Raw genomic sequence first — 13322 nt, 5'->3', positions numbered from 1 at the left:
TAATCTTTTATTTTCTCTATATGGTTAATATATTCCTTATTTAATTATTTTATAGAAAAGTAAGCCATTAATTTAGACACTCAAGTTTAGAATCTAAGCATCAGTTAAAAAAAAAAAAAAAAAAAAAAGAACTCTTGGGACGCCTGGGTGGCTCAGTGGTTGAGCATCTACCTTTGGCTCAGGGTGTGATCCCAAGTCTGGAGATTGAGTCCTACATTGGGCTCCCTGCATGGAGCCTGCTTCTCCCTCTGCCTGTGTTTCTGTCTCTCTCTGTGTGTCTCTCATGAATAAATAAATAAAATCTTGAAAAAAAAATGAAGACCCTCAAACTAAAAAAATTAAAAGAGGAGATTGTCAGTTATTTAAATTAGGAGACTAAACACATCACAAAAAACTACCATGCTATTGTTCCTAGAAACTTAAGGCCAGGGCAGCCCCGGTGGCGCAGCGGTTTAGTGCTGCCTGCAGCCAAGGGCGTGATCCTGGAGACCCGGGATCGAGTCCCACATCAGGCTCCCTGCATGGTGCCTGCTTCTCCCTCTGCCTGTGTCTCTGCCTCTCTCTCTAGCTGTGTCTCTGTGTCTCTCTCTAGCTGTGTCTCTATAAATAAATAAATTAAAAAAAAAAAAACTTAAGGCCATAGACAACTAAATGGATTCACAAGGTAGTTCTTTTTCTTTTCTGTTTAAATTAATTGGACTATATGCCAGGTATTGCAATCAGTGCTTTTTAAGAATTACCCGATTTAATCTTTACATAAGGCATGAGAAGGTTAAGTGACACTAGCAAGTGGACTAGGGTACAAAGACTGAAACTCAAGAAGTCTTTTAGAATTAATCCTGAAAAATAGATGCTATTTCTGACAAGTTATACAATTTACTGTATATCCACTTGTTCATTCTTTCATTCATTTACTAGGTACCTACTGGGCAATTTATTATGTGCGAGGCCCTTTCCTTAGTGCTGAGAATGTAACTGTGAATAAGCTGCACAAGATCTTCAATCTTAAGGCATTTATATTCTGATGGAGATTAATAAAGTAAACAAGACATGCACTGAAGTGTTATGAAGGTATTTAATAAGTTAACTATTGCTGTATAATTAACTACCCCAAAACTTGGGTTAAAATAACCAGTTATTTTCTCACAGTACTAAGGGTTGACAATTTGGATTGGGTTCGGCTAGATAGTTCCTGTGGTCTACATGGTATTGGTTAGGCCAATCCATGTGTTGTCAGTTGGCAGGTTCCAGATGACCTTACTCACATGTCAGAGCCTTAGCTGGGATGGTTGTCCTCGTTCTCCCTCTCCCTCTCTTTCCATGTGGCATCTCATCCTCAAGGAGACTAACACGGGCTTGTTTACAAGGCTCTGGTTCCCAGAGAGTGACAGCATAGCTGCATGGCCCCTTGAACTCCTTGCCTGGAACTTCCATAATGTCACTTATGCCACATTCTATTCATCAAAGCAAATCATTAAGCAAGCCCAGATTCAAGAGATGAGGAAACAGACTCCATCTCCTGATAAGACGAACTGCAAAGAATCTGTGGCCATTTTTAATCCACCACTAAAGTAAATAAGGTTGATGTGACTGAAGATACAGGCAGAAGGTAGGAGAGCAGACTGGGATTACTTTAGAAGAACTAGGGAAGACCTATGAGATGCTGATGATGTAGAAAGAATATTAAAAGTTGAAGGAATAGCAAGCACAAAGATCTTGAGGCAGGAATAAGTTTGGTATATCTGAGGAATAGGAAAAATTCTAGTGTCCATAATTCAGTGAAAGAGAGAAAAAAAACAAACAGGGGGCTGAAAGAGAGGGAAAGATCAGATGATGAAAGGTACCATAATCCATGATCAGGAACTTGGATTTTATTCTAAGTATAGGTGAAAGTCACTGGAACAAGGGTGAAAAAGGAAGGAAACCACATAAGAGTTTAAGTGAGAAATGATTTTAATGGAGATGGAAAAAAATAATAAGATTATGGGATACTTGGGGGATATGACTAATAAAACTTGCCAGCCAACTGGATGTGGGGCTAGTGAAAAAGAACAATTGAGGCTTGAATCTTTGGTTTTTGACTTAAACAATTAGGAAGCTGGTGGTGCTAATTACCTACTCACTTAAGCTTTAAAAAATACAATTTAATTTCTACCCAAATGGCTGTGCAATGCTTTTCCTTGGAATTATTTGTAAGAGTCAAAACAGCATGTTGTTGGGGAATGGCTGTTTACAAAAAGATTCATGAACCTAAAACTGCTCTAAGACGGTAAGTTTATTAAATTAAAAGAAAATAAATGCAACCTAAGAAAATCCAAAATACTCTAATTTACAGCAAGTAACATGAACATGCTACATAAAGACTGACTCAAGGGTTCAATGGTATAAGAGTTCATACTTGGCACTTTAAATTAGTCAAAATTTGGGACACCTGGGTAGCTCAGCAGTTGAGTGTCACTTTGACTCAGGGTGTGATCCCAGGGTCCCAGGATAGAGTCCTGCATCGGGCTTCCTGCATGGAGCCTGCTTCTCCCTCTGCCTGTGTCTCTGCCTCTCTCTCTGTGTTTCTCATGAATAAATAAATAAAATCTTTAAAAAATAAGTAAAATAAGTTAGTCAAAATTTAAAATTTAGTCAAATTTAGTTTCTCCCAAGTTACAACATATTCTGGAGAAATGAGTGTTATGAAAACTGTTTTGCAATACCTATTTAAAACAAATTCTTATCCAAGTATTTTGAGTAAACGTTATTCTCTAGTCTGACATTTTTAGTAAATTTTTAAGAAAAGAATCACATACAAGAATGACTGTTAATACACAACAACATGCACAATATACTATGAATGTCTTGTTTATTTTTACTTTATTTTTAAAAAAGATTTTATTTATTTATTTGACAGAGACAGAGAGTGCACAAGCAGGGGGAGCAGTGGTCAGAGGGAGAGGGAGAAGCAGGCTCCCCGCTGAGCAAGGAGCCCAATGCAGAGCTGGATCCCAGGACGCTGGGATCACGGCCTGAGCCAAAGGCAGACATTTAACTGACTGAGCCATCCAGGCACCCCGAATGTTTTGTTTAGATAATATAACCATTAGTTGAATCATGTTCCTAGCAATTCCTACCTTTTATTGGTCTAAAGACATATCCTCACATCTTAAAAAAGTATCTGTCATGGAATAGGTGTTCAGTAAACAGTAACTGAATCTACATCGTAATTCCCAGATAAGATGCTCTAACTGTTATCAAAATGGAGGCTATCTAATTAATCTGCTGGTCATTCAGAACCCTTCCCTCTTCTTCAAAATAAAAAATACAAACAAAAATACAAAATAAAAATACAAACCAGAACCTTCTTCTGAAAATTTGAAACTATATATATATATATATGCTATATATATACATATATATGTTATATATGTTATAAGCTGGATATATATATATATATATATTATAAGCAGGATACACTTTACACTTGAAAAACATCTACAAGGTTAGTAGTAAATTTTATAGAACTCTTAGAAGAAAACATAAGCATAAGCATAATTTACACTTTACACTTGAAAAACATCTACAAGGTTAGTAGTAAATTTTATAGAACTCTTAGAAGAAAACATAAGCATAAGCATAATTCTTCATGCTTGGGGGTGCCATTCAGGAAGGTAATTCCTCAGTGTCTAAATAAAGACAACTTAAAAAAAAAAAAAAAGAAAGAAAACATATCCACACAAAAGCCTGTATGTGAAATGTTCCCAGCAACACTATTCTCAATAGCCAAAAAGTGGAAACAACCCAAATGTCCACAAACTATGAATGGATAAGTAAAATGTGGCCTATCTATACAAAAGAATATTATTCTACAATAAAAAGGAATAAATTGGTATTCATGTTATAACACAGATGAACTTTGGAAACATCATACTAAGTGAAAATATGAAGTGTCCAGAATAGGCAAATCCATGAAGACGGAATGCAGATTAGTAGTTGCCAAGGGACTAAGGGGAAGAAGGAACTCGAAGTGTCTACTAATGGGTATAGTTATTACTTTGGGGGAATAAAAATATTCTGGAATTAGATAGTGATAATGGTTGCAAAACTTTTGGAATATATTAAAAACCATTGGATAGTACACTTGATGCATTATCTTAGCCAAAAGGCCAAGTTGGACTGTATACTTAAATACATTTTAAGTTTTTAGTTATGTTTACTTTTTTTCAAGTAGGCTCCACAACTAGGGTAGAGCCTACCGTGAGGCCTGAACTCATGACTCTGAGGTCAAGACCTGCGCAGAGATTAAGAGTCAGATGCTTAACCCACTAAGCCACGCAGGCGCACCTGGACTGTACACTTTAAAAGTCTATTATGGTTTATAAATTATATCTCAATAAAAGAAAAAGAAAACCAATGCAGATATTAAAGAATTGAGGTATGACTTGGTCAAGATACTAAACTATGCCCAAAGGGAAATCTAGTCAGGGGCTTTACAAACTCCATTTTCATTTACTATATCTTGTATCTGTAACTGTAAAGACATCAGAAACTGTAAGATAAAACAAATTAAATATTTATTTAGTAGTAACTTTTAAGCAAAAAAGTTTTTTTTCCGTGAACAAAATCATACATTAACCCTTACTTTCCCATACCATATTCGTTCTTCAGAATCACAGTAACATTTAAATATAAACCTTGACATCTAAGTTAAACACTCTTCCGAATCACTTTAAGCCATAACAGCTCTGTACATCCTCATGATGATATATTACATACCATTTTCCTTAGAATTTGTGTTCTTCATCTTTACTCTTATATCACTTTTAGGACCAACAGCAAAGACAGATTGAAGAATACTGAGGTATTACCTGTATTCCACATTGATTATTGCTTTTTCTTTCAATGAATTATGCCACTTTGTCTTTGTCACATGTGTTGTAAACAATATTTTCTTATTTACCAAGTAAGTTTATATACTTGAATGTCTATGGGAAGGTTTTGGCAGACAGAAGTTTGCAGCCTGAGTGACAGCTTTTCAAAAAGCAAAAATCAGGTTTTTGTTTTTTGTTTTTTTAATAAATATTTTATTTATTCATGACAGACACATGACAGACATGGGGGTGGGGGGGGGGCAGAGACACAGGCAGAGGGAGAAGCAGGCTAAATGCAGGGAGCCCGACGTGGGACTTGATCCCGGGTCTTCAGGATCACACCCTGGGCCGAAGGCAGTGCTAAACTGCTAAGCCACCCGGGCTGCCCAACAAAAATTAGTTTTTAACAACCTCTCCTTGTTTAAAAATTCTGAACCTTACTCTGAAAAATGTGTCAATTATCACTACCTTTTACTGCATTGTTAGAAACCCTTCAACAAATATCTAAAGTTAAGATTAAGGTTAATATTAAACAACATAGAGCTGCCAATACAACTAACTCAATGGAGGTGATGAGTGGATAGATAGACACGTTATATACGTATGGCTAAAGCTGCACATACCCTAGCAATGACAACTGCCAATAAGTCTCAACTCCACATAGCAACTGGCAAGTTCCTGCTGACATTATATATAAGCCACATTTTTAGCTCCTTGACCTCTGTCACTCCTAAGCTATAGGCTCTGAGATCAAGATATATAATCATGGTGCTACTCCCTTAATAGTGAAGGTAAAATTGGTCTTTCTTTATCTATAAGCTGACTTACAGAGAACACTGTTGGATATGTAATAATTAGCCATTAATGGAAAAGACCAAGAATTTGTAATTTTTATGCAGAGAATTCATGGGAAAAACATAAATAATCTGTGCGTGATTCCACAGAAGATATCCAGAAACTTCTTCACACAAAGATGAAAAACCTTAAGGCACACAGAAATAGAAAGGACAGATAAGACACTCAAGAATATTACCTTTCTAGACTATTTAGTTTTGTTAACATATGTTTTAAATGTTTGATCTAAAAAATGCAGGGGTGGGGGGTGGGGAAGGGGAAATTGTCCAGTTCTTTCCATTTAATAGATTCTGCACAAATGTAGCTAAATAGTTGCGGCAATAATATAATAAGCAACCTTTAAGGAACTTCTATTTGGAAGCTTTGTTAAGAATATACCTTGCTACAACTATTTTGGAAAGCAATTTGGCAATATGTAGTGAGACCTTAAAATACCCATACTCTTTGACTTCTATTTCTGGGAATCTATTTTAAATAAATAATCTGAAACCTGCATGGAGATCTTCCAAGCATTATTTACCATTCTGAAAAACAGGAAACAATCTAATATGCTGATCAACAGGGAAATGATTAGAGTTGTGAAATATCCATGAGATACAAAGTATTACGTAGTTATTATAGAATATTTACCAAGAATGCCTCTTCACTTCTTTCTTTTCCTGATCCTAGACTGCTTTTTATTTTAAAATAATACATATTCCTTGTGAAAGAAAATTTGAAAAAAACAAATGAAAAACTGAAATCCTCTCATTCTCTTATACTCTATCTCCACCTCCAAAAAGCTTATTACTGTTAAGTTTTTATGAGTAGTTTCTAGAAAATTTCTGGGCATATACAAACTTATCTAACAAACATACATACATAGATACATACATTTATTTATTTATTTATTTTAAAGATTTTATTTATTTATTCATGAGAGACAGATACGGGGGGGGGGCGGGGGGAGGCAGAGACATAGGCAGAGGGAGAAGCAGGCTCCATGCAGGGAGCCTGATGTGGGACTTGATCCTGGAACTCCAGGATCATGCCCTGGGCCAAAGGCAGGAAGGAGCTCAACCGCTAAGCCACCCAGGCGTCCCTACTTGAAACTAATTTAACACTGTATGTTAACTATACTGGAATTAAAATTAAAAAATAAATAAAATGGACCTAGGCTGATATACATTTAGGTTGATTAGACTTTTCTGCTTACAAATAATGCTTAACAAACATGCTTGAAAATGTAACTTTATGTGTTTGTTTCAATGTATCAGTTCATACATTTCAACATTTTAAGTATTCAAAATTGTCAAATCACCCCCCAAAAATACTGTACTGATACTCTTCTCCCTACCTCTCCAAACCATTCAAAATACTGGATACTATCAATTTTTAAGTCTACCAATCTGGATTTTATTTGTATACCTATAATCATGAATAAAGTTAAATCACTCTTCTACTTATAGGCTTATTAAGAGACAATGTTACAGCAGGAAAATTAGCTCTTTGTCACATGTGTTGTAAACAATTCCTCCACTTTCACTTTTCTAATATTCTAATATTCTAATCTATAAAAAGGAAAATCATTGTTCACTACTGCTATAAAAAATAATGATATTCCTACTAGAAACTACTAGACATTTATAAATTGATAGAACAAATGATTACCTTACTGAAAACTGCTTAGATTCGTTTACGAGCATACTATGTTTGGAAAAAACAAAAATATTAATGTCTCTTGATAGTTTATGTTGATAAATTTCAAATAGAGGAATGTGACTCACAGGGAAATGTTAGAATAACCTCAAAGAAAGAGGAGAGGTGTAGAAGAAGGTTAATTAAAAATTATATAAGAAAAAGGGTTGAGATGGCCCTTTATTATGTGGATTTTTTTTTTTTTTAGGAAGGCTTTACACGCAGCATAGAGCCCTATGTAGACCTTGAACTCATGACCCTGAGATCAGGACCTGAGTTGAAATCAAGAGTCAGATGCTTAACCAACTGAGCCACCCAGTAGACTTTTTAATCACTCTTAGCCAGCCTATAATAGCCACTTCTTTGCCAAAGATGAAAACAGTGAATCTTAGAAAGTAGTTATTGTGACATCTTTAGGAGTTTATTTTTAGAGGAAGGAAAAATGGGGAGTTAAGAGATCCAAGGAAGATCACAAATAAGTACAATATTTCTAGAGATTTGGAATAACAATATAAAATTATACTTACAACTTGAGATTCACGAGCTTTAGGAAATGTTTTGGCAACATTGAGTCCATCAATGACGATATCAAAAGGAGGACAGCATTTTACAAAGTTCTGAAATCTTTCAAGTTCCTGAAAAAGAAAAGCCAGATAAAATATTAATAAGAACTTAGCAAGGACTTTACTATAAACACACTGCCGTAACTTTTATTATTGTTCTGATAAATAAAAATATTTATCCCTTAAAAATATACAAACTCAAAAATACTTTAAAAATGAAATCTGAGGGCAGCCCCGGTGGTACAGCGGTTTAGCGCCGCCTGCAGCCCAGGGTGTGATCTCAGAGACCCGGGATCAAGTCCCACGTCGGGCTCCCTGTGTGGAGCCTGCTTCTCCCTCTGCCTGTGTCTCTGCCTCTCTCTGTATATGTCTCTCATGCATAAATAAATAAAATCTTCAAAAAAAATTAAATCTGAAAAGACCAGAATAATACATGCAATTGTATGTAATTATCTGATATACTTTATAACCTCATAGCACTTTACACTTCATAGAGTACTTCCACATGCTATTGCATTTGATCTGTAACCAGCTATTGCCTGTTGAATTGACTCACATGGCAGTCATGATGAAAATGAAATGTCAAAGTTTCTATATCCTGCTCTGAAGCCAGGGAGATTTATTTATTTATTTTATTATTTTTTAAAGATTCTCTAGGTACTAGAGAATGACCAAAAGCCAGGTAGAAATTCAACAGAATGCAAAATTTGAAAGACACTGTGGTGGTCTTAAAATATGTCTGAAAATTCTTTGAGATCTGTCCCCCCACTCCAAAGGTGGAGCTGACTTCCCTCCACTTGAATATGAGCTCTACTCTGTGAATGCCTCTATGAACAAATGTGGCAGAAGTGACTCTACGTGACTTTCAAGGATAGGTAATAAAAGGCTGTACAGTTTCCATCTGGCTCTCCCTCCCCAGATGTTTGCTGTTAGAACCCAACCATCATTAAAAAGTCCAGGCAGGAGCCAGGTATAGATTCTACCTAATAGTCCAACTGAGTCCCATCCAACAGCCAGCAACAACCATCAGACTCGTGAGAATTAAAGAAGACTTCAAGATGACCTCCGCCCCCATTTGGGGGCTAAAGGTATTTGTGCTGAATACCCAAGCAAGAGCTGCACAAATGAGTCTAGTCAAACTCAAGAACCATGAGAGATAATAATAAAAATAATAAATGTTTCTGTTTAAAGCCACTACATTAGGGTGGCTTGTTATCAACCTATGGATAACGAAAAAAGAATGGAACTGCACCAGGTAAAATTTGCCTGTCTATGGCTTTTTCCCAAAGGGTACTCTCCAGTTAGCATGGTTGGCAGAGGTAGCTAGAAATCAAGCAGAAAACTGCAGACTTACTGGTTTGAGAAATCAGAAGATCACATTTAGGGCTGTCAGAGAGGCTAGAAAGTGAGAAAGGGGATGCTACAAAGGAAGGAATCATAAAAATTTGCATAATTCTGCTCCAATCCTTGGCTAATTCCTATTTGTACATGCATGGAGAAGACACTGTGGACCCAGCAAAAAAGCAACAGATGAAAGACTTAAAAGATCTGAGCAGAGATTTCAGTTACTATCTACTACAGAGATGACAGTCTGAAGTCAGAGTCTAACCAACTTTTTTATAGCCTGGCAAAGCAAAAAATCAATAACCTCTGGAAAAAGATAAATAATCTTTTGCCTTTTCATTGTGTTCCCCACAATGTCCAATATACAGTTAAAAGATTAATAAACAGGAGCACCTGGGTGACTCAGATGGTTAAGCATCTGCCTTAAGCTCAGATCATGACCTCTGACTCTTGGGATGGAGCCCCGTGTCCAGCTACCTGTTCAATGGGGAGTATGCTTTTCTCTCTCTCCCTCTGCCTCTACTCTCCACCCCCAATCATGTGCTCTCTCTCTCTCTCTCAAATGAATAAATAAAAAATTTTAAAAAGATTAATAAACATTAGAAGAAATAGGAAAATATGACCCATGGTCAAGACAAAAAGGAAGTAAACAGAAATCAATCCAATGTTTAGATGCTGAAGTCATCAGGCAAGAACTTTAAAGTAGCTCATCTAAATATATCCAAGAGTTTAAAGGAAAATACAGTTAACGAAATCAAAGAAGGGAAAACAGAAAAATGTAAACTATAAAAATGAACATTCTAGAACCCAAAGCACAAGTGTGAAATAAAATATTCACAAAATGTACCTAATAGCAGATTAGGGATGGCAGAAGTAAGAATCAGTGAACACGAATCACAGAGCAATAGAAATTACACAATCTAAAGAAAAAAAAATTTAAAGAAAAAGATAAAGCCTTAGTAACCTACTGTGCAATAATGTCAAACAGACTAACATATGGGTAATTACAGTCTAGAAAGAGGATAAAAAAGAGAGAGTAGAAAAAAATACTTGAATAAAGGCCAAAATTTCCCCCAAATTTGGTGAAAAATGTAACTTACAGACCCAAGAAGCACAGCAAACACAAAGCAGGCTGAACACAAAGCAGGATAAATCATAGGTAAATGGAACACGCAGATGTGGTATGTATAACAACAACAGCACAAATGACAGGAAGTGGTAAATGGAATTCTATTGCTGCTAGGTACTTACTTCTTCTTCTTTTTTTTTTTGCTAGGTACCTAGCAAAAAATGGTACTAATGGTACCATTCACAAAAAACGCAAAATGGTACAATCTAAACTAAACTCTAAGTCAACTGGATTAACTTAAGGGTTCTTATTGTAATACCAAGTCATACATTAAAAAATAATGCAGAAAAGGTATAGATAAAAAGTGAACAGAAGAATAAAATGAAATAATAAAAAAAAATCTTGATTAGCCCAAAAGAACATGAAAGGAAGGACAAGAGACAAAAAAAATTTTTTTGAATAGAAATAAATTACAAAATAAAATATTTAAATTAAACTCTATCAAAAATGTTGTTTATAGGGCAGCCTTGGTGGTGCAGCGGTTTAGCGCTGCCTGCAGCCCAGGGCGTGATCTGGAGACCCTGGATGGAGTCCCACGTCAGGCTCTCTGCATGGAGCCTGCTTCTCCCTCTGCCTGTGTCTCTGCCTCTCTCTCTCTCTCTCTCTCTCTCTCTCTGCATCTCTATGAATAAATAAATAAAATCTTTAAAAAAAATGTTTATAACAGATATACTATAAATATGAAGTACAGATAAACTGAAAATTAGGAGGAAAATACCATGTATCAGTAAGCTTAAGAAAGTTGCAGGGATAACATTAACGTTAGATAAAACGGATTTCCAGAAAAGAAATATTACAAAAAATAAACGGGAAACTGCATAATGACAACAAGATCAATATATCAGGAAGTCATGTTCATAAATAAGAACAGAGCTTAGAAATATATGAAGCAAAATTTAACTGAACTTGAAACAAGGAACAGTTAAGTCTACAATTATATATGGCAATTTCTTTTTTTCTTAAAGATTTTATTTATTTATTCGTGAGAGACAGAGAGAGAGAGAGGCAGAGACACAGGCAGAGGGAGACGTAGGCTCCATGCAGGAAGCCCTATGTGGGACTCGATCCTGGGACTCCGGGGTCACATCCTGACCCAAAGGCAAACGCCCAACCACTGAGCTACACAGGTGTCCATATAGATGACAATTTCAACATTCCTCTTCATAACTGATAGAACAAGTAGAAAAAAATCAGTGAGGATAGAGAAAACAAACTATACTATTAACCACGTGGACTTAATATCTAAAGGACACTACACCCAACAGCAAAATATTTATTCTTTTTATATACACATGGAACACAAAATATTAAAATCTGAAAGGTATGTTTGCATATACATACACACAATCCCAGAAACCAACAGCAGTAAATATCTATAAATGTCCCAATATTTCTTTTTTTTTTTTTAAAGATTTTATTTATTTATTCATGAGAGAGACACACACACACACAGAGGCAGAGACACAGGCAGAGGGAGAAGCAGGCTCCACGCAGGGAGCCCGACATGGGATTCAACCCCAGGTTTCCAGGATCAGGACCTGGGCTGAAGAGAGCGCTAAACTGCTGAGCCACCTGGCTGACCATTTCTTTTTTTTTTTTTTTAAGATTTTATTTTTTAAGTAATGTTTACATCCAACGTGGCACTCGAACTCACAACCCTGAGATCAAGAGGCACATGCTCTTCTGACTGAGCCAGTCAGGCACCCCTAAAGTCCCATATTTCTAAATAATACTTCTAAATGTTCAGGAGTCAATAAAGAAATTATACAGGAAATTAGAAAATATTTCAACAAAGTGATACATAGTAAATATTAATATCAGAATTTATGGGCTACATAAGAGTAAATAATTAGAGGAAAATGTATAGCTTTAAATCCTCAAATGAAAAAAAAATTTCTAAGTCATTGGTCTAAATTTTTAGCTAGAAAAATTAAGCTAGAAAAAAGAAATTCCAAAGAAGCAAAATAATAAGGAACAGAATCAAAGAAACAGAAAAATAAGAAAGTTAACAGGAGGAAAAGTTGGAGAAAACTGGATATGGGGGAAGGAAAAGTTTATAAGGACATTATTGGCATAACTGACAATACCTGAGTATCAGCTATGGATTAGATAATATTATTGTATCAGTATTACAGAGATGAACTCCTCCCTTTAAGCCAATAAGCACATGAAAAGATACTCAAAATGATTAACCATTAGGGAAATGAAAATTTGTAACCACAGTGAGATATCATTATACATCACTAGAATGGCTGAAGACTGACCATAAGAAGTATGTGGAGCAACTGGAACTTTCAAACATTGCTGGAAGGAATGTAAAATGGTACAACCACTCTGGAAAACAATTGGGCAGTTTCTTATAAAGTTAAGCCTACAATTATTCTACAACTCAACAATGTTCACCTCTAGTTATTCAAAGAAGATAAATGAAAACATACATCCACCCAAAGACTTATATATGAATATTAATAATGGCTTTATTCCTAATTGCCCAAAAGTGGAAACAATTCAACTGTCCATTTACTAGGGAAAGAACAGAAAAAAATGTGGTATATCCGGACAACGGAATGCTATTTATCAATATAAGGAAACCGCTGACAGGGCACCAGGGTAGCTCAGTTGGTTAAGTGTCCGACTCGATTATGACTCAGTTCATAATTGGCTCTGCACTCAGCATGAAGCCTGCTTAAGATTCTTTCTCACCCTCTCTGCCCCTCCCCCACTCACACACATATACACACACATATACGCTCTCTCTCTCAAAAAAAAAAAAAAAAACCCCAACTGCTGATACACACAAAAACATAGATGAATCTCAAGTATTATGCTAAGTGAAAAAAAGGCAGACACAAAGAGTTACTTACTGTATGATTCCACAGATATGAAATTTAATGCAAA

General features: G+C 35.8%; 1 protein-coding gene across 2 annotated transcripts in view; it reads right to left on the bottom strand.

The window, feature by feature from the left end:
- PRORP (protein only RNase P catalytic subunit) overlaps positions 1 to 13322 on the bottom strand; it is a 121110-nt gene that overhangs the window by 63259 nt on the left and 44529 nt on the right. For both annotated transcript variants that reach the window (XM_025442959.3, XM_025442960.3), the window contains exon 5: positions 7916 to 8023. In XM_025442959.3, the coding sequence (XP_025298744.1) occupies positions 7916 to 8023 (108 nt within the window). The remainder of the gene's footprint in view (positions 1 to 7915; positions 8024 to 13322) is intronic.

This window comes from Canis lupus, chromosome 8 (genome assembly GCF_003254725.2).
Source record: "Canis lupus dingo isolate Sandy chromosome 8, ASM325472v2, whole genome shotgun sequence".
Classification (NCBI taxonomy): Eukaryota; Metazoa; Chordata; class Mammalia; order Carnivora; family Canidae; genus Canis; species Canis lupus.
Note: the sequence above shows the minus strand (reverse complement) of the source record. Positions and strands in the feature narration are given on the sequence as shown.